At 38.2% G+C, this 23,000-nt stretch overlaps 1 protein-coding gene across 5 annotated transcripts in view; it reads left to right on the top strand.

Annotated features, from left to right (window-relative positions):
* LOC103491686 (protein root UVB sensitive 1, chloroplastic) overlaps nt 1–23,000 on the top strand; it is a 44,512-nt gene that overhangs the window by 7,397 nt on the left and 14,115 nt on the right. For 4 of the 5 annotated variants that reach the window (XM_051086936.1, XM_051086935.1, XM_008451734.3 and 1 more), the window contains 2 exons: nt 7,865–8,063; nt 22,793–22,908. The exons of the other annotated variant lie outside the window; for it this stretch is intronic. In XM_051086936.1, the coding sequence (XP_050942893.1) occupies nt 7,865–8,063; nt 22,793–22,908 (315 nt within the window). The remainder of the gene's footprint in view (nt 1–7,864; nt 8,064–22,792; nt 22,909–23,000) is intronic. 5 annotated transcript variants of the gene reach the window in all.

Raw genomic sequence — 23,000 nt, 5'->3', positions numbered from 1 at the left:
ATGTTCAGTCTAAGTTTCTCCTAGGTTGGTTTCTAGGGTTTTGTTATTGCTTGTCTCAGATACCATATTGAAAGCAATAAACACTAACACGAGGCTTTAGGTGGAAACCCAAGAACCGGGAGAAAAACCATGATATACTTAATTTTATTATTTTCTGATGATTTACACAAGTACAATGAGGGAGATTAAATAGAATGCACAATAGCATAATAAAAAAGGAAAAGAAAGATTTGTGGTAAACTTTCCATAAATACTTTTTTCCATAAACACCCTAAGGGCCAACCCACAAATACTAACATAAATGATTTGTGCATACATATATAATCAAGATTTATCTTGTATCCTGATTCTTGAATCTTGAGCTGTTGATGAAATCGTATGAATATGAATGACTTTTTCAAAAATTCTTAATATTTTATACACCTATTGTCATCTTCCTTAAAAGTAGAGGACTTTTAATTCTCCCAAGTTCCAGAATTAAGATCCACTTAACATCTTAGGGTGCGTTTGGGGGAGGGAAAGAGTTATGGGGGAAAAGGATTATAATAATCCTAGGATTATGATAATCCTAGTGTTATGATAATATGTGTTTGGGGGAAAGAATATAAAAGGTAGTATTATAATAGTATGTGTTTGGGGGAGAGATTATGATAGTAGTGTTATAGTAATATGTGTTTGGGGGAAGGACTATGATTGTAGTAATTTAAAAAATAATAATAGAATTTAGATTGGGTTATTTAGGTAGGGTAATGTAGGGTTGTAAGAAAGTAAAAATAGGATAAGATAGGGTTATTTAGGGATTAGGATTATTTATCATATTCCTTGGGCCAAACACGGTTTGGCCCAATTTCCTAATCCTTTTCCCTCTAAAACCCCACCCCAAACACGCCCTTAAAGGTTTGTTCCCTATCCTTTCTCTCCTCTCTCCTCCCTCCTCCTCCTCCCCTTGAAGCCCCCTCTTCCCTTTCCCACAACTTCAACCATATGGCAGCTGTAATCTGATCATCGTGCTCCGTTCTCTGATGAGAGTGTAACCAGAATATTTTGACCAACTATTCAAAAATAGATATGGAAGTAGAAAGCTGCAAAATAGATCATTTGTTTTACTGCATTTGGTACGAGAATGGAACATTCCTAGTTGAAGACATGGAAGCCAAGAAAATTTTGCCGATATCAAACTCCCAATTGGTTTGGTTCCAAGAAGCTATTTCATAGCTAAGCCAAAAACCAGAAAATGAATACCTCTTCAAGAAAGAAAAATTTGAAAAGGTAGTAACAAAATTTTCCAAATTCAGAGCGAAGAAAGGTTGGGTAATGAGATGCTTCGTCTGGCCTTGTAAAGGGGGAAGTCCTTCATTCATATTCCCTTAGGTGAAGACAAGCAGGTTTGGAATTCATTTAACGAATTGCTAGAAGGATTCAAGACAAAACACGAATTCTTCTCAAATTTACCATCAAGTAATGTCAAGAAGGATGAGGAACAGATACAAAATAAAACGACTGTAAGCTTTGTAGACGAGGTGAAGAAGAAGAATTACAGACAATCCCTTGTTTTGGCACCTGAAACACAGAGCATAAGCCGATATTGGGTTATCAAGATTTAAGAAGTATTCAAAGCAGATTTTAATAATTTTTTTTTTGAGAAAGGAAACAAGCCTCCTCGTGAAGACAAGGTGATGAGACAATACAAGGTAATGAAATACAATGTGATGAGACAATGCAAGGTAATGAAATACAATGAAGAGACAACAACAAAATCCTTTGTGGGGGGTTTTGTGCGTCTTTGAGTTTGATAATTGGTTCGAAATTATATATTTTTTGAAACATAGAGAAGCTTCTTTATTAATATAAAACTTAAAGTATAAGAGAATTATACAATGAGAGTAATAGAGAAGCCTAATAAGGAAGGTGGGGGAATCAGGAGACATACTCAGACATCTTAGCTAGGTTGACACTCCCATAGCGTCATCATATCCCATACAGCTTCCGAAAAACCTGTGAATTCCAAATTAACCAGAGACAGAACAGCCAAAAAAGGCAAATACACAAAAACATATAGTAGAGAAAAAACATCGGAGGAGATAAACAGTTCCAGACAGGCCCATAGATAATAGCCCCTATAGCTAACAATCAAAATAGGAGGTCTTCTCTAAGAGAAAACAGCAAACTTGCATGGTCTTGAGCTTCTGAAAAACACAGAGAGAACAACACCCATCAACTTGGATGATAGATGGAAGTCATCCAGTTTAAACATAAATCTTGGATGGAATACTCAAATTCCTTTTTTGAAGAACACCAAGCTGCAACATTTCTTTTTGCAGTGTCCACGGTATCAACCTAGCCCTTTGCCTTGTCATGAAATATACATTGAGTGCGTTCAAACTAGATTTCTGCGAGCAATTCTTTCGACACGTTCTCCCATATTAATCTTGGTCTCTTTGATATTACTGGACCCCTCAGCAACTGAAAGACATTTGAGCTTAAAGATCCATTGAAAGCCCAAGCTACATCAAATAGGGAAAAAATACTCCCCCAACAAATGGTTGAATAAGGGCAGATAATAAAGAGATGCAGCAGGTCCTCACTGTCCTTCATACATAGTGGGCACATCAAGGGCTCAAGGCACTTATTGAGGGTCTTTCTTTGCATAATCAAGGAACAATTTAGAAAGACCGAAAGCCATAATCCAGATCAATATATTAACTCTCTTTGGACAGCTAGATTTCCAAAGAGCTTTGGAAGTACCTTTGTTCAGCGAGGATGACGGAGAAAGGTGAACCGAAAGGGAGTTGATTGAAAATCTGCCTGGCGAATCAATTAACCAATATTTACTATCGTTTGATTCTATCACCCTCTTGGAAGAGAGAAGATATAGTATAGACTGGAAATCTGGAATTTTGTCTTCTTTTAACAGTCTTTGAAACACTATTGACCAAGACAACATGAAATGTCATCATCAGATTGTTGTTTGCAAAGAATGCTTTGGTTGGAACGGATTGAGGACCTTTGAACGAATTAATCTACAATCCAGGTAAATGGCAAGAACATGGCACCTTCCACCTAAAGTTTGATAAACGGGACAAATTTACTCACTGTAGACCATTGTATACGAAGGGATAAGGCATGTGGATCTTAATGAAAAATCTTCCACTTGATTATTGGAGCAAGCAAATGTTAGAAGCAATAGTGTTAAAGGAAATTAGGGTTTATTGGGTTCATTCCTATTTAATATTTTTCATATTTGTATTTTTCCTTTATTAGTATTTTGGTTTCTTTTTATTCACCAATGTAATAGGTTATTATGTACACTTTAATTTATTCTATATATTATATAAAATTATCATGGTATCAGAGCTTTAGGCTTTGTTCAACCTCTGCCTCTGTGGATTTGACTAGCCATCAACAGATGCAGACTCTCGTGTAGATCGACCCTCTCATTATCTAAGTTTGGCTTGCTTAGATCGCATTTACAAACACATCCTCCCAAGTCATTCAAATCCAACCCATTCTCTGCCAAACCTCCACTAGTCGAATGGCTATACAGTGGTAGCCATAAACTCAGATTTGCCGCTAGTCATCCTTTAGATTTGCACTGCTCAGATCTATCAGCGCACTTCACGTTCATCTCATCTTTGACCTCCTTAGATCCGTCACCATCACGCCTTTGTCTGCATAGCTCAACCCCGATCTCCTTCGTTGCCCAGATTTGAGGAGTTCCGCCAGCCACTTGAGGAATTTGCATCACTGCCCTCTGTTTTAAAATCTACCCTCGCGAACATTGTCTTCACTTTATTCGTGGCATTTGTGTGGGTTGTTTTCCATGTTTGTAGGAATTTACTAGAATTGATTTAGATTAGAATCAATTTAGATTTGGTTCAATTAATCCATGCCGGCCCCGTCACCACCTATTTCGATTCGGTTGTGTTCTCTCAGCCCATTTTGGTTTAATTGGCTCCATTTGCTTCACTTTGGTTCCTTGGTCAAATCAGTTTAGTAAAACCGGTCCAGTTTTGGTTTAATCGTTTTGGTCCCGTTCTATTTAAAAATAAAAGAAAACCAGTTTAGGTCCGGTTTGGTTCATTTCAATCAGGCTAGTTTTGCTCAATTTGGTCAGACCAATTTGGTTCAGTTTGATTCTTTTCTAGTTTCATCCTTTGGGTATCTGTTTCGTTTTCAAATCAGATTTCGTGGGTTTTGTTATAGATTTCTCTACGAGGATCTTTATTATTATCCAAAAGTTCATGTTTTGTTTTTCATAAGTTTTATTATGGATCTCTATACGAGGATTTATGTTTCTAAACCAGAAGTTTTTGGTTTTGTTGTTTGTGGGTTTGTTTTAGCCTTGAAGTTGTTTGTTTGTTTGGTTCTTCGTGAGTTTCTAATTCTATCCCAGAACCACTGATTTGATTCAGACGTTTTCTTAGCAAACTCAAGTTGTTCGTGATTCTACCACCTTGAGTTTCACGGGAGCGTGTTAAAGGAAATTAGGTTTTATTGGGTTTATTCCTATTTAATATTTTCCATATATTTATATTTCCTTTCTTAGTATTTTGGTTTCAATTTATTCACCTATATAATAGGTTACTATATACACTTTAATTTATTCAATATATTATGTAAAACTATCTGTGCTTATTTTGGTGGATTGGAAAATATTGTAACTGAAACATTAAACTTTCTTAATGTTTCAAAAGCCAAAATCTCCAAGTTAAAGGAAAATTTGTGTGGTTTCATTCTGTCAACGATATAAATTATTGATTAAAAAGGGGAACATCTTCTTAAAGTTTGGTGATAGTTCATTATTTTTTTTGGAAAAGGAAACAAGTCTCTTCATTAAGATAATGAAATGATACAGTACAAAGTGATTAAGATACAATGATGAGACAAAGAAAAAGGATCAACAAGTACACTTGGACTTCTCAACTAGGCTCAGTGGTGATATTTCATCAATTGAACCACCAACAAAGTAAGAGATCAATCTGGTTATGATTTTTCCAATCCAATCGACATAGTTCTTTTGAATCAAGTAATTAAAGATGAAGTTGAATGCAATTCATTAAAATCTTTTTTGAAAGGGAAACACACTTTTCATTAATTAATAAAATGAGACAAAGTCTCATAGAACAAGTACATACTTGAACTAGGTGGTGGACACTCCCTTAGCACCCTCATCATATCCAAAAAGAAAAACGAAATACTTAAAAGCTCCAAAGTCTGGCTCTCTATAATTGTTACAAGAAAAGAAAGCCCAAAACGCTAATAAAACATCAGTAACTGCAAAACCAGAATTACAAAATGTTGATATATAATTAAACATGCCTTCAACCTCTAGCTTAAGCTTTTGGGTGGATTGGTAGTTTAATATAGTACTAGAACAAGTGGTCCAAGGAGGTCCTGTGTTCAAGCTCCTACATTGTTTTTTCTCCTCAATTAAAACTCATTTCCACTTGTTGGGCCATTCGAATATTTCAAGCTCACGAGTGAGGGGAGTGTTAGTGATATATAATTAAATTTGCCTTCAATCCCTAGCTTAAGCTTTTGGGTGAATTGGTGGTTTAATACAAAATACAAAATACAAAATAATGTGAACGACTAAACAAAGAAGAAAACCAAAGTGAGAGCAGCTTCTAAAAAGCAGAGAAGATGAATGCCTCCCAATTTCAGTTGAGCTCTTGTATTGAGTAGTCTTTGAAATGTTGTGGAGCGTGCACCATGAGGAGACATTTAAACAAGCAAACTCAAATCGGTCTATCCAGTGGGAGAATTTATCATGAAAAACATGCTGGTTTCTTTCAAACCACAGCTCCACGAGTAAGGCCTTAACCGCATTGCTCCAAAGCAAAAAGGCTGGCCCTACCACAACTTGCAGCACGTTACTCCTAAAGTTCTCCTTGACACACATTTTTGGCAGCAGGTCCAGATGGGTTCACAGTAGAATTCTTTGTTAAATTTTGGGATCAGTTCAGATACAACTTCACTAGCCTCTTCAACGAATTCTAGAGGATGGGAAAATAAATGTGTGTCCAGGAGAACTTCATTTGTTTGACTAAGAAGAAAGAAGATACAGTTAGGGTGAAAGATTTCAGACATATTAGTCTTACCACTTCGGTGTGCAAGCTGACTGCAAAGGTACTAACAAAAAGTCTAAAGAAGGTCATGCCAAGCATCATTGCTTCTACTAAGAGTGCTTTCTTGGAAGGCTGGAAAATTCTGGACCCAATTCTCATTGCAAATGAAGTAGTAGAGTAATACTGAGCTAAAAAGAAACAATGCTGGATTCTTAAATTAGATCTTGAAAAAGCCTTTGATAGAGTGGATTGGGTCTTCTTGGAGAAAGTGTTGAAGACAAAGAACTTTGATCCTTGTTGGATCTCTTGGATTATGGGATGTGTGAAAAATCCAAAATACTCTATCCGTCATCTAAGAGGGAGAATTTTAGCTTCAAGGGGATTAGGGCGGATAGACCCACTCTTTCCCTTTCTTTTCCTACTTGTTAGTGAAGTTCTGTTTTTTAAAGGAAACAATCTCTAATTAGTAATGAGACAAAAGCTCATAATACAAGAGGATTGTACAATTAGCAAATAAACAAAGGATCAGGAGATGTACCCGAGCATCTCAACTCGGTTGACACCCTCTTAGCACCCTCATCATGTGCAAACAAAATATACATTGCCTATAAGCAAGGCTAACATAAGCCTACTTGTTACCGAAGTTTTGAGTAGTCTCATCTCCAAATTACACACAAAGATGTTTGAAGGCTTCATGGGCAAGGATATGGTTCATGTCCCTCTTCTTCAATTTGCGGATGACACTGAAGAGGAAATGCTGGAAAATTTACGAAAGACATGCCAACAAAAGCTTAGATCAACTGGCACCTGCGTATGTCCCTGAGGACAAGAGGTCTCGAGTTCAAATCCCAATATTCAATTTGTACTAAAAAAAGATTTGCCAAAGACATTAGAATTATTTGATTCCTTTCAAACCATAATTCAACAAGCAAAACTTTTAACTGCATTGTCCCAATTATATTTGTTGTTTTATAGAATTATCAATTTATAATATTTGAAGGGACCATAAATTTATATACTCATATTTGTGAAAATTATTATCTTATCAATTTATCGAAATTATTAATTTAGGCCTTTGGTCCAAGTTGGGACTGAAAAAAGTTATCAGTTTAGAGAGGTTACCAGTTTATCAATTATTCAATTATAGGTGTTCTTCTGTATTCCAATATTTCATAGCTTGTCTTTCTACATCTTTATGATTTGTACGTGTGGACAAATGAGGGATATATATTAATTGAATGGTGGACATATATTAGTTTATCTTTGCTGATTTTCTGCATAAATGTATTCTATTTAACCTTCGCGTGTAGGTGGATGCCTTTTAATTGCTTCTACATTTTTGTCACTTCAATCCATTTTGATAACTGTAGTTTACGTATTATTTGATCACAGAAACCATCCAAAGCGTGTATCTTCTAGTTTCAGCTGGGCTTGAGGCATATGCCCATTTTCTATGTTTTTCTTACTCTTGATGCATAAGGAAATTAAGGTCTTTTGTATTTCTTTTATTTTGTTTTGGTCCAGATGGTATCCCCTTTTATTGTACTTATCTTGGAAGCCTACAAGGATTGATATCTTATTCGGAAATGATGAGGTGCTAAGGGGATGTTAACCTAGTTGAGATGGCCGGATGCACTTCCTAATTCGTTGTGCTATGCTCTTTATTTCCTTTGTTCTTTGTATCCCCTTTGTACTTCGAGCATTAAGAAATCTGTTTCCGTTTAAAAAAAATAGATACCTTGAATGAAATTGACCTTATCCTGCCAATGCATATATGCTGACAGAAATTATTATAGGTGATTGCCAAAGGTGAAGCACAAGGAATGGTGAGCAAGTCTATTGGTATGATGCTTGGCATTACATTGGCCAATCATATAAGGTCCTCAACATCACTTGCTCTTGGGTGCTTTAGCATAGTGACCTTAATCCACATGTTCTCCAATCTAAAATCATACAAGTCCATTCAACTAAGGACATTAAATCCTTATCGTGCAAGTAAGTTCTCGTGCCTTCTTTTGGAGTTTAGGGCCGATGCGATGTATTAGTACTGTTTTTATTATTTGTTTGTATTTTTGGTATGTTTCGATTCATATTGGTTCTGAACTCTCGTAATCGTTGGTCTAGGATTGGAAATGATGAGAGTGCTAAGGGGTGTCAACCTAGTTGAGATGCCCAGTGCACTCGTTGATTCTTAGGGCTTAGGCTTAGTCTCTTCATTGTACTTTATCTATTTGTATTGTCTATTCATTTCCTTAACGAAGGGGCTCGTTTCTTTTTTTTTTTTCAAAACAATATATCATGGCAATTTCCTTGCTTGGCAGTATGTTAGACGATACTCTATTTCAAACCCACTCCTCTGCACTTCTTGAAGGGGATTTGTCGTAACCTTTTACATGGAAAATTGAAGACATTTCCTAGGGTTGATGGGGCAAGGTTGTTAACTTGTGAATTGAAATGTGATTTTGTTTTTAAAACGAAAACAAACCTCTTTATTAATATAATAAACAATTAAGTATTGCATTGTATTTAGCTCTCTACTGATGTTTTGAATTTTAGTTGCTTTTAATAGCTCGTTGTTTTTCTGTTTGTGATCGTTTTTTAGGTGGTTATCATATTTCTGTTGCCCGGGTACAACCTTCGTGTCAGTTATAGGTTGCATTTTCCCTTAGTCCTTTTTGCTCTTAGTATAATTGTTAGAATTGGTGGGCTTGGCCCAAAGAAAGATTTATCCTAATTGTCTTTCCTTTTTTATCATTAGCTTGTTATCTATTTACTTTTCCCCTTTGTATCTTTTCTGAACAAGAGATAATAATAAGAAAGTTATATCGTGGTTTTTCTCTGGGTACTTCGATTTCTACGTAACTCGGTGTTTATTTTTTTTTACGGTTTTTAATATGGTCTCAGAGAGGGGTAAAGATAAAACCCTAGACATCGAACTTGAAGAAACCCATATTGACCACGAGATAGTCGCTGTTGCCGCCAAAATCAATGCTGCTGTCACCGCTGAGTGGAAAAACTACTCCAACAGCTTCAGAAGCTGTCACTGAGTAGTTGTCTTACCCTTGGAGCCGGTTGTGCCGCCTAGTGGAGGGAACCAATTGCACGCATCCAGTTTTTCCGCCCACGCGACGCTGCTGCCTAGTGCGAATGGCCACAGTACCCTTTTGGTTAGCCAATGTCCAATTCCTCAGCCGTTCAGCCGGCGTACTCCCACCTGATTTCTCAAGTCTAGTCGCAGTACCCTCTTGGTTAGGTGCACACCCATGTGCCTCCACTGTCCTTGTTTCACACGCCGTTGCCCTCTGATTCTTCGATAAACCACCGGTAATCCATTAGTATAGCAGTAGAAAGAACAATTAGTTGAGTAAGTAGTTACAAAGTTAGTTAAGAAAGTCGGTTGAAGTGTGGGGACCATTGGGTAGAACAGAAAGTTATAATAGGACATTAGGAGAGGGAGTTAGCCGGTAGAATTTGAGTGAGTCATTGTGTTCAACCTTGAGAGATAACCTTGAGAGAGAGGTTATAGATGTGAGAAAGAGAGTTTTACGAATTGAAGGCATTCTTCAATTCAGTTCCTATATTGTAATGAGTTCTATTGAAAAGCAATAAAGTTCATCATTCATACTATCACATACCTGTGTTAGAATTGGATTCCATCATATTGGCATCAGAGAGGAAAATTCTGGGAAAGCAAAAGAAGATGGTGAAGAAGCATGAGGAGAGATTTGAGGCACTGGAGCAATAAGTTGCTGATATGAAAACGGATCTACAGAAGTTACCGGCCATGGAAGAGAAATTATCATCGATAATGAAGAATACAGAGCGACTGAGTATTCAAGGTGATAAGCAGCAACAACAGCAATTGTTGATGAAAAATATGGATAAGCAGCAACAACAACGTCAGATATTAATGAAATATATCGAAGGTATCGTCAACGATAAATCAACGACTACTTCCGATGTGGAAGGATTGTCTAGCAATTCAAAATCAAATTGGAAGATGGAAGAGAAGGACACGACGAACAACGATTCATGCGACGAATAAAAAAAGAGGAAAAAGAAGAACAAGAACAAAATGCCGATCGAAGAAAATTTAAAAAAGTTAAGATGCTAGTATTCAATGGGAGCGATCCGGACTCTTGGCTATTCAGAGAAGATTGATACTTCCAAATAGACAAGCTTAGCGAATCAAAGAAGATGACCGTATTAGTAATCAGTTTCGATGGACCAGCGCTCGATTGGTACTGATCACAAGAAGAAAGGGAGAAGTTCAAGGATTGGAGCGATTTAAAGAGAAGATTTTTAGAAAGATTTCATTCGATCAGAGAGGGCTTAATATATGATAGATTTTTCGCAATCAAACAAACCTCAACTATCAAAGAATGTCGAAATCTTTTCGACAAATTAATAGCTCCATTAATAGACCTGTTCGATAGGGTGCTAGAAGAAACTTTCATGAATGGGTTAGTACCATGGAACAGGGCTGAAGTAGAATTCTTAGAGCCCAAAGGATTAGTACAGATGATGAGGTTGGCCCAGAAGGCAAAAGTAAGAGAGATCATCAGGAGGGAGGCGAATTTAAGTAGATATTCAGGTAACAAATATTCTTTGTATCCAGCAAATACGAATAAAACTAATTCTTTTTTTGTTTCTGTTAGAATTAGTAGGGCTTTGCCCTTAAAATATTTTTGGAAAAAATAATATATAAAATTTTATTTCCTAAATATTTCCTAGATCTTTTCCTTTCTTACTCCTATTGTACTCTATTTATTCTTTCCCCTTGTACCCATTATATTCATGAGAAAAATAATAAAAACTAAAGTATCGTGGTTTTTCTCCTGGTTCTCGGGTTTCCACGTAAGTCTCGGGTTGTTAATTGCTTTCAATATGGTATAAGAGCAAAGCAATAACGAAATCCTAGAAAATAACCTAGGAGAAACCCAGATCGAAACTTAACCCTCACTACTGTCGCTGTGGACGCTGCCGTCTCTGCCACTATGGAGAAACTGCTCTAAAACCTATAGGAACCGTCGATCTACTTAACGGGAGTGGCTTTGCAGCCATACGCGCCGTCGTCTGACCAGAAGATGCCTCACGTGTCGCTCCTGTCCAGCGTGTGGGCCCACGCACCATCGCCTTTTCATCTCATCGCCCAACCCATTCCCTTCTACGCGCCGTCGGATGTCCAACCGTCAAACCCTTCTAGCCATCCGCATCCTCACGCGCCACCTATGAGCTCCGGACAGCAACCCTCAACAGTAAATCTGTCAAATTTGTACAGTAAGCATCCGTTGTACGTTGACTCTTTACAGCAACCGTTATTTGCTGGTAACAAAATTGATCAACCCCAGGACAGATCGGACATTGAAGCGGGCGAGTCTTCGATGGATTCCAAACCAACCGAGTTGCCGATGTATTCCAAGAACTCTCGTTTTCTAATTTACCGTCAAATTGTATAACTGGCTCTTTGGGTTCATCTACAGGGAATTTTTAAGGTGAAAAATTAAATGGGCAAAATTATTTTTCTTGGTCCTAATCAATAAATATGTTCCTCGAGGTCTCCACCAGTTCGGCTTCTTAACTGGAGAGACTGTACGTCCTCCACTAGGAGACGCCTTGGAACGACTCTGAAAAGGGGAGGGCTGACTTATTCGGTCCATGCTGATTAATAGTATGGAACCACAGATCGGCAAGCTACTATATGCAACCACAACAAAAGATTTGTGGGATACAACTCAGACCCTTTACTCGAAACGACAGAATGACTCTCGATTGTATACACTGCAAAAACAGGTCCATAGTTGCAAACAAGGGACCTGGGATGTGACTACCTATTTTAACAAGCTCTCTCACCTCTGGCAAGAGATGGATTTGTGCAGAGAGACTTTAGGACACACCAAATAACGGTACACAATATACTAAACTTGAAGAGGCTGACCGTGTTTATAACTTCATTGCAGGACTTAATCCTAAATTTGATACTGTTTGTGGTCGTATACTCGGACAAAGACCTCTTCCTCCCTAATGGAAGTTCGTTTTGAAGTCCGCCTGGAAGAGGATCGCACTAATGCCATGAGTGTACTGACTACCCCTACCATTGACTCCGCTGCCTTTAGCGCTCGGTCCTCAAATCATGATAGTGACAAGAATAATGGGAAGTCAATTCCTGTGTGTGAGCACTGCAAGAAACAATGACACACCAAGGATCAGTGTTGGAAACTCCACGGTCGTCCCCCAGGAGGTAAGAAACAGTTCTCCAACGCGAAACAGAACTTAGGACGTGCCTACATTAGTGAGACCATCCCTGCCAGCACTTCTTAATCAACTGATCCTACTGCGAGCCAAACCAAGACTCCGACTCTAGGTGCCATTGCTCAGTCAGGTATGCCTCAGTCCCTTGGGCTTATTAGCGTTGATGGGAAGAATCCCTGGATCTTAGACTTGGGGGACTACAGATCACTTGACAGGTTCTTCGAAACACTTTATCTCATATGCCTCGTCTGCCGATAATGATAAAATCTGAATAGCCGATGGCTCTCTAGCTCCGATAGCTGGCAAAGGACAAATAATTCCCTTTGACGGTTTTGCTCTCTAGAATGTTTTGCATGTCCCTAGACTGTCTTACAATTTGTTATCTATAAGCAAGATCACTCGTGAGTTGCATTGTAAAGCTATCTTCTTACTTGAATCGGTTTATTTTCAGGACATGAGCTCGAGGAGGACGATTGGCACTGCCTGGCATAGCAGGGGACTTTACATCCTTGATGATGATACCTCCTGTAGTAGTTTGTCTAGGGTTAAGTTTACTGTCATCCTACTTTAGCACTTCTGAACAAGACTGTGTGTTGTGGCATTTTCGACTGGGCCACCCAAACATTACATATATGCAATATTTATTTTCCCACATTTTTTCTGAACTTGATGTCTTCTTTAACTTGTGATGTGTGTATCGGGCTAAACAACATTAGGTCTTTTTTCCCTCACAACCATATAAGCCTACATAACCCTTTACCCTCATCCATAGTGACGTTTGGGGTCCTTCCAAGGTCACCACCACATCGGGAAAGTGGTGGTTTGTAACTTTCATCGATGACCATACTTGTCTTACCTGAGTCTACCTTATCACAGATAAATCCGAAGTTTCATCCATTTTCCAAAACTTCTATCATACTATTGAAACACAATTTCATACAAAAATTGCAATTTTTCGGAGTGATAATGGTCAGGAATTCCAAAACCATAACCTTAGTGAATTTCTAGCCTTCAAGGGGATTGTTCACCAAACCTCATGTGCCTACACTCAACAAAATGGAGTGGTCGAACGAAAAAACTGTCACCTTGTGGAAGTAGCTTGTTTCCATATGCTTTCCACTTTCCTTCCATCATACCTGTGGGGAGATGCTATTCTTACAGCTGCTTACTTAATCAATAGAATGCCCTCTCGTATCCTCTGCCTTTAGACTCCATTAGATTGTTCTAAGGAGTCTTACCTCTCTACTCGCCTTATTTATGAAGTTCCTCTTCGTGTGTTTGGGTGTACCGCTTATGTCCATAATTTTGGCTCTAATCAGACAAAACTTACTCCTCGGGCTCAAGCTTGTGTGTTTGTTGGATATCCCCTTCACCAACGCGGTTATAAATGTTTTCACCTGCCGTCTAGGAAATACTTTGTCACTATGGATGTTACTTTCTGTGAAAACCGACCCTACTTTCCTGTTAGCCATCTTTAGGGGGAGAGTGTGAGTGAAGAGTTTAACAGCACCTTTGAATTTATTGAACCTACTCCTAGTACCGTATCTGACGTTGATCCTCATCCCGTAATCTTACCCACAAACCAAGTTATCTGGAAAACATATTACAGGAGGAATCTTAGAAAGGAAGTTGGGTCCCCTACTAGTCAACCGTCGGCTCCAGTTTAAGATTTCGAACCTCCTCGAGACCAAGGTATGGAAAACCCTACAGAGCCTTGTACTAATAATACGATGAGTGAGAATGACAGGTCTGATGTTGCTGTTCTTGAAAATATGGAAGAAAAGAACCGTGGTGATGAGACTGGGGTTAGAATAGAAATTAGTAATGATGAAGCAGAACAGGGTCATATAAGGAAACTTGATGAGTATGATCCTTCTCTTGACATTCCCATTGCTTTGAGAAAAAGTACCAGATCCTGCACTAAACATCCCATTTGCAACTATGTTTCCTATAATAATCTCTCTCCACAGTCTAGAGCGTTTACAGCAAGCCTTGACTCTACCATAATATCGAAAAATATCTACGCTGCTCTAGAGTGTCCTGAATGGAAAAATGCTGTTATGGAAGAGATGAAGGCTCTTGAAAAGAATAGAACTTGGGAGATCTGTGCTCTACCCAAGGGACATAAAACTGTAGGATGCAAATGGGTTTTCTCTCTCAAATAAAAAGCAGATGATACGCTTGATAGACACAAGACAAGGTTAATTGCTGAGGGATTTGCTCAGACCTATGGTATTGACTATTCAGAAACCTTTTCTCCAGTTGCTAAGTTGAATACTGTTAGTCTTGCTATTTGTTGCTGTGAACAAAGATTGGCCTCTATACCAGCTGGATGTTAAAAATATTTTTTTGAACGGAGACCTTGTGGAGGAAGTCTACATGAGCCCCCGCCAGGATTTGAAGCCCAATTTGGTCAGCAGGTGTGTAAACTCTATAAATGCTATATGGTTTGAAACAATCTCCGAGAGCATGATTTGACAGATTCACTACCTTTGTCAAGTCCCAAGGATACAGTCAAGGGCACTCTGACCGTACTTTATTTACAAATGTTTCGTAGACAGGGAAGATTGCTATTCTAATAGTTTATGTGAATGACATTGTTTTGACTGGAGATGATCAAACAGAAATCAGTCAACTAAGACAGAGAACGAGTGATGAATTTGAAATCAAGGATTTGGGAAATCTGAAATATTTCCTTGGAATGGAGGTGGCCAAATCTAAAGAAGGTATCTCCATGTCTCAGAGAAAATACATCCTTGATCTACTAACCGTGACAGGTATGTTGGGATGTCGTCCTGCTGATACTCCTATTGAATTCAACTGTAAACTAGGAAATTCTGATGATCAAGTTCCAGTTGATAAAGAACAATATTAACAGAAAGTCTACCTCCAGGTATTGTACCTTTGTTTGAGGCAATCTTGCAACTTGAAGGAGTAAGAAGCAAAGTGTTGTGGCCAGGAGTAGTGCTCAGGCTGAATATAGAGCTATGAGTCTGGGAATATGTGAGGAAATTTGGCTCCGAAAGTCTTGTCAGATCTTCATCAGGAATGTGAGACACCACTGAAGCTTTTTTGTGATAATAAAGCCGCTATTAGTATTGCTAACAACCCAGTTCAACATGATAGAACTAAACATGTTGAGATTGATTGGCATTTCATCAAAGAAAGACTTGACAATGGAAGCATATGCATTCCGTACATTCCTTCAATCCAACAGGTTGTTAATGTTCTCACCACTGGGCTTCTTAGACCACACTTCGACCTTTGTGTTAGCAAGTTGGGACTCATTGATATTTACGTCCCAACTTGAGGGGGAGTGTTAGAATTAGTAAGGCTTTGCCCTTAGAGTATTTTTGGATAAAATAATATAGAAGATTTTATTTCTTAAATATTTCCTATATCTTTTCCTTTCTTACTCCTATTGTACTCTATTTATTCTCTCCCTTTGTACCTATTGTATTCATAAGAAAAATAATAAAAACTAAAGTGTCGTGGTTTTTCTCCCGACTCTTGGATTTCCACGTAAGTCTCAGTTTGTTGTTAATTGCTTTCAATAGTTTCAAATGAGACAAAGGCGGGAACCACCTTCCTAATGAGAACGATCACTTCAAGAGCAACACCACCTGGAGAAAAGAAGGAAGGGGGGGCCCTAAAAAAGACTCTTTGATGCAGGATTCCAAGCGAAGAGAGAAAAAGGATCATGCTTTAAATGTGACGAAAAGTACCATTCTGGTCATGAATGCAAAGAAAGAGAAGTGAGAGGAAGAAATTGTGGAAGAAAACGACTGTGAACCAAAGGAGCTGAATATTATGGAATTGTTAGAAGAATTGGGAACTGTAGTCGAATTATGCATTAATTATGTGGTTGGTTTGACCAATCTAGGTACAATGAAGGTGAGAGGAAAAGTTAATGGAGAAGTTGTTGTACTCGGTTGATTGCGGAGCAACATCCAATTTCATTTAAGAGAAATTGGTTGGATCACTTAAACTGCATACAAAAGAAACATCCAATTATGGGGTGATTCTTGGTTCCGACATTGCTGATAAAGGAAAAGGAGTTTGCGAGAAGGTGGAAACTATGTTGAATGATTGGTTAGTTGTGGAAAGTTTCTTACCCTTGGAACTAGGAGGGGTTCATGTCATATTAGGGATGCAGTGACACTACTCTCTAGGGGTCACGAAGATGGACTGGAAGAATTTAATCATGACTTTTGTTCACAATAATAAGAAGATTATCCTCAGAGGAGATCCAAGCCTAACTTAAACTCAAGTCATTTTGAAGAGTTTGATAAAAACACGGACAGATTCTGATCATGGCTATTTGATTGAATGTAGATCATTGGAAGCAATCATGCCATATACAGAGACTCAAGAAGAAGCACCCGAAATAGAGGAAACTGTCAAAACAGTGTTAAGCAAATATCAAGATGTTTTTGACGTGCCTGAAGAACTACCCCCAAAGAGGATGATTAAACACCATATACATCTGAAAGCAGGAACTGATCTTGTAAATGTGAGACCTTACATGTATGGATTTCAACATAAAGCCAAGATGGAGAAGTTAATCAATGAGATGCTTTCATCTGGGTGATTCGCCCTAGCACAAGCCCATACTCAAGCCTTGTACTATTAGTAAAGAAGGATGGCAGCTGGAGGTTCTGTGTTGATTACAGAGCTCTCGACAACATAACCATCCCAGATAAGTTCCCTATCCATGTTATGAACTTTTTGATGAATTGAATGGTGCTATTCTCTTTTCTAAAATTGATCTAAAATCCGGATAAAGAATGTGCAAGGAAGATATAGAAAAGACAACATTTAGAACGCATGAAAGGCATTACAAATTCTTAGTTTTGCCGTTCGAATTGACTAATGTACCAGCAACTTTTCAGTCTTTGATGAATAACATTTTTCGCCCCTATCTAAGAAAGTTTGTACTAGTATTCTTCGATGATATTCTCATATTTAGTAGGGGATTGGAAGAGCACTTACATCATATAGAGTTAGTTTTAGAAGTGTTGAGAGAAACAAACTATATGCTAATAAAAAAAAGTGCAGTTTTGCATATTCAAAAGTGGAATATTTAGGCCACATATTATCCGGAAAAGCGGTAGAGGTAGATTTTGAAAAGATCCGAGCAATCAAGCAATGGCCAGTACCTACTAATGTGCGTGAAGTCAGAGGGTTTCTAGGCCTAATCGGATATTATAGGCGCTTTGTACAACACTATGGATCTATGGCTGCTCCCTTAACGCAACTTCTGAAGTTAGGAGCATTTAAGTGGAAAGAAGGAGCTGAAGAAGCTTTCCGAAGATTGCAGCATATTGTTCTTGCATTACCTGATTTTAGCATACCATTCGAAGTAGAAACTGATGCTTCTGGATATGGTATTGGAGTAGTACTAATGCAGAACAAGAGACCCATAGTCTTCTATAGCCATACATTGGCAACAAGAGATCGTGCCAAACCAGTCTATGAGAGGGAGCTAATGGTTGTGGTATTAGCAGTACAACGGTGGAGACCCTATCTTTTATGTAGGAAGTTCTTAGTCAAGATTGACCAACGTTCACTGAAATTCTTGCTTGAGCAAAGAATAATACAGCCACAGTACCAAAAGTGGATAGCAAAACTACTCGGGTATTCATTTGACGTGGTGTACAAGCCCAGATTAGAAAACAAAGTAGCAGATGCTCTATCTCGAATGGGAGCATCTCGAATGCCACCCACTGTACACCTTTATAACCTAACAGCTCCCACATTGATCGACTTAAAGGTCATAAAAGAAGAGGTGGATAATGATGAACGATTAAAAGAAACTATCAGCAAGCTGCAAAGTGGTGAAGAAATGAAGAATTACTCTATGCAGCATGGTATGCTTCGATATAAAGGAAGAGTTGTGATTGCAAAGACTTCCTCATTGATACCAACAATAATGCATACATATCATGACTCTGTATTCGGAGGGCATTCCGGATTCCTAAGAACTTATAAGAGAATGACGAGAAATATTTTGGGAAGGAATGAAACAAGATATCCTAAAATACTGTGAAGAATGCACGGTTTGTCAAAGAAATAAATCCTTAGCCTTAACTCTAGCTGGGTTATTAATGCCTCAGCAAATTCCAGATAGAGTGTGGGAAGATATTTCAATGGATTTCATTGAAGGCTTACCCAAATCAGCCGGTTATGAAGTAATTCTAGTGGTGGTTGACTAGTTCAGTAAATACGCCCATTTCTTGACTCTTAAAACATCCATTTGATGCTAAAACAGTGGCTGATCTCTTCACTAAAGAAATCGTAAGGCTACTTAGATTTCCTCAATCCATTGTCTCAGATAGAGACAAGATATTCTTGAGTCATTTTTGGAAGGAGTTATTTCACTTAGCTGGAACCAAGCTAAACAGAAGCACAACATACCATCCACAAACAGATGATCTAATGGAAGTGGTGAATAGATCAGTAGAAGTCTATCTACACTGCCTTTGTGGTGAAAAACGTAAAGAATGGGCGAAATGGATCCATTGGGCTGAGCATGGTACAATACTATGTACCAAAGATCGCTGGGAGTCTCCTTTTCAAGTGGTTTATGGAAGATCACCACCAGCACTCATTTATTATGGAGATAGAGAAACCCCCAACTCAACATTAGATGACCAATTGAAGGAGAGGGATATAACTCTAGCAACATTGAAAGATCATCTACGGGTAGCTCAGGAAAAGATGAAAAGCTACGCTGATATCAAAAGCAGACATATAGAGTTTGAAGAAGGGAAGATGGTTTACATGATAATTCGGCCGTACAGGTAAGTGTCACTGGAAAAGAGGTAAAATGAAAAAACTATCCCCTAAAATACTTTGGCCCATATCGTATTCTTAAAAGGATCGGGTCTGTAGCATATAAGCTGGAGTTACCACCCTCGGCCACCATCCACCCTATTTTTCATATCTCTCAGCTAAAAAGAGCATTCGGAGAATGTCAAGAAAGGCAACATGTAGTACCCTACTTGACTGAAAATCATGAATGGCTAGTTGTGCCCGATGAAGCTTATGACTATACTAAAACTAACAAAGGCGAATCGGAGGTCCTAATGGGCTGGAAGGGATTACTGCAACATGGGAGAAATACGATGATTTTCAGCAGTCTCTTCCTGATTTTCACCTTAACCACAAGGTGAATTTGGACCGGGGATGCAATGGTAGACCACCGGTAATCCATCAGTATAGTAGAAGAAAGAATAATTAGTTGAGTAAGTAGTTACAAAGTTGAGTAAGTAGTTACAAAGTTAGTTAAGAAAGTCGGTTGAAGTGTAACTAATAGTAGTGGGGACCATTGGGTAGAACATAAAGTTATAAATAGGACATTAGGAGAGGGAGTTAGTAGGTAGAATTTAAGTGAGTCATTCTGTTCAACCTTGAGAGATAGGTTGCAGATTTGAGAGAGAGTTTTACGAATTGAAGGCATTCTTCAATTCAGTTCCTATTCATACTATCACATACCTGTGTTGGAATTGGGTTCCATCAGTCTTTTCAGCAATCGCACATCTGCGGTAGCAGAATCAATCAACTCCATAATAAATAAGGGTTTGAAGTTGGTGAATCTTCGGCACAATCCAAACCAACTAACTTGCCTATGTATTCTAATAACCTAGCAACTTCACTCCCTACTTTGTCCTCAAATTATTAACTAGTTCTTTGGTACCATCTACGGGTGTTTTTCCAGGAGAGAAGCTGAATGGCTAGGATTACTTTTCTTGGTCTCAATCGGTCAAGATGTTTCTTGAGGGACGTCACCAATTCGATTTTCTGACAGGGGAGACACTTCGTCCTCCAATCAGTGATACCCAAGAATGTTTTTGGTGAGGGGAGGATTTTTATTCGGCCCATGTTGATAAATAGTATGGAAGCACAAATAGGCAAGCCTCTTCTTTATGTAGCAACTATGAAGGATCAGATACTACTCAGATACTCTATTCGAAGCATTAGAACGCTTCTCGTTTGTATACACTGAGGAAACAAGTCCATGATTGCAAGCAAGGAACTCTAGATGTAACCTCCTACTTCAATAAACTCTCTACCTTGGCAAAAGGACCTGTGCAAAAAGACATTATGGGATACTTCGAATGATGGCATACAGTATGCTAGACATGAAGAAGTTGATTGGATTTATGACTTTCTTGCAAGTATCAACCCTAAGTTTGACATTGTTTGTGGTCTTATACATGGTCAGAAACCCCTTTCCTCCTTAATGGAAGTGTGTTATGAAGTTCATCTTGAAGAAGATCGTATGAGTGCCATGAGTGTTTTGACTACTCCTGCTACTGACTCTGCTGTCTTCGGTGCTAGATCCTCTATCCATGATAGTGAGGAGAACAACGGAAAACCGATCCTTATTTGTGAGCATTGTAAGGAACAATGGTACGCTAAGAATCAGTGTTGGAAACTTCATGGTCGTTCTTTAGGAGGTAAGAAATGGTCCTCAAATCATAGACAGAATTTAGGGTGGGCTTATATGAGAGAGTTTCTTGGAACTTCTCAATCATCTGGCTCTGCTATTAACCAGTACGGTCCTAGCACACCCTCCACTCTAGGAGCCATTGCTCAGTCAAGTATGTCTGTCCCTTAGTCTTATTAGTGTCGATGAGAAGAATCCCTGGATCCTAGACTCGGGTGCTACATATCACTTGACAGGTTCCTTCAAGAATTTTGTTTCTTATATTCCATGTGCTGGCAATGAAAAATCAGAATAGCCGATGTTCCATAGCTCTAATTGTTGGGAAGAGGCAAAATTTTTCCTTTGAGGCGCTATCCTTCTAGAATGTGTTGCATGTACCTAGGATTTCCTATAATTTGCTATCTATATGCAAGATCACTTGTGAGCTAAATTACAAAGCTACTTTCTTACCTGACTCTGTTTCTTTTCAGAACTTGAGCTCGGGGAGGATGATTGACACTACCCGACATAGTAGGGGACTCTATCTTTTTTACAATGATACCTCCACTAGTAGAAACTCTAGGACGAGTTTACTATCTTCATATTTTACTATTTATGAACAAAATTGTATTGTGTGGCATCTTCGGTTAGGCCATCCCATTTGTAACTATTTTTCCTATGAGGGTCTATCTCCACAGTTCAGAGCCTTCCTAGCCAACCTTGACACTACCATGATACCTAAGAATATCCACGATGCTTTAGCGTGCCTTGAGTGGAAAACTACAATTATGGAAGAGATGAGAGCTCTTGAAAAGGATAATGTACCCTCCCTAATGGACATAAAACCGTGGGATGTAGATGGGTGTTCACACTTAAATACAAGGCAAATGAAACTCTTAACAGATACAAGGCCAAGTTAGTTGCAAAAGGGTTTACTCAGACCTATGGTTTGGATTACTTTGAAACTTTTCCCCCTTTTGCAAAACTAAATACCATTGGAGTCCTGTATCTGTTATTGGAAATGAAGATTGACTCCTATACTAGCTAGATGTTAAAAATGTGTTCTTGAACGGAGACTTGGAAGAGGAAGTCTATGTGAGCCTCCTCCAGAGTTTGAAGCCCAGTTTGATCGTCGGGTTTGCAAACTCCAGAAATCCTTGTATGGGCATAGTAACTTGGCATAGTAAAAAGCAAAATGGGGTGGCTAGAAGTAGTGCTGAAGCAGTATTTAGAGCTCTAGCTCATAGAAGGAATATGGATAAAAAAATTACTTGATGAATTGAAGGTCTCTCAAAAGGCACCTGTACATGTATAGTGTGACAACAATGTTACTATCTCTATCACCCATAACTCAGTTCTACCTGATAGGACAAAACATATTTAAACCGATAAACACTTCATGAAAGAGAAACTTAAAACCGGTGTGTTTTGTATCCCATATCTTCCCAGTACAAAACAAATTGTTGATGTGTTGACTAAACGGCTATCAACAGCACAATTCGATAGATTGGTTTCCAAGCTGGCAATGGAAGATATATTTGAAGTAGCTTGGGGGAGAGTGTGGGTTGTAAATAAGATAATTAGTTGTAAAATCACCAAAGATTTTATTTTATTCTTTTTATAATTCTTTCCTTTTATGTATTGAGCCTTTCTTCTGTATAAGAAGACTACGTATCTTGCATTTAGATTATTGGAATACAAAAGTAATTGATTCCACACAAACCAAAACACCCTCATTAAATGCCCTCTCAAAACCACTACCAAAAATTAGTTGTAAATAAGATAATTAGTTGTGAAATCACCAAAGATTTTATTTTATTCTTTTTATAATTCTTTCCTTTTATGTATTGAGCTTTTCTTCTGTATAAGAATACTACGTATCTTGCATTTAGATTATTGGAATACAAAAATAATTGATTCCACACAAACCAAAACACCCTCATTAAATGCCCTCTCAAAACGACTACCAAAAATTACTTCTGTAAATTTTAAATTCGAACTTTATTTTTTAGTGGTAAATTTTACCTTAAATGTTTGACAGGTTTGGTCTTCAGTGAATATCTGTTTAGTGGTGAGGTGCCTTCGATTAAAGAAGTGAACAATGAAGAACCTCTTTTTCCGGCTGTACCACTCCTTAATACAAGGCTTGGTTGTGATGTGAGTGAATTTCTTTTCTATCTCTATTGATGGCATTTTCTTCTTATGATTTCATTTCCAATATGAACTACGTTAATTTGAATAGTATGCAA

The sequence above is a fragment of the Cucumis melo genome, chromosome 6, assembly GCF_025177605.1.
Source record: "Cucumis melo cultivar AY chromosome 6, USDA_Cmelo_AY_1.0, whole genome shotgun sequence".
Lineage (NCBI taxonomy): Eukaryota > Viridiplantae > Streptophyta > Magnoliopsida > Cucurbitales > Cucurbitaceae > Cucumis > Cucumis melo.
This window is presented reverse-complemented; position numbering and strand designations above follow the sequence as displayed.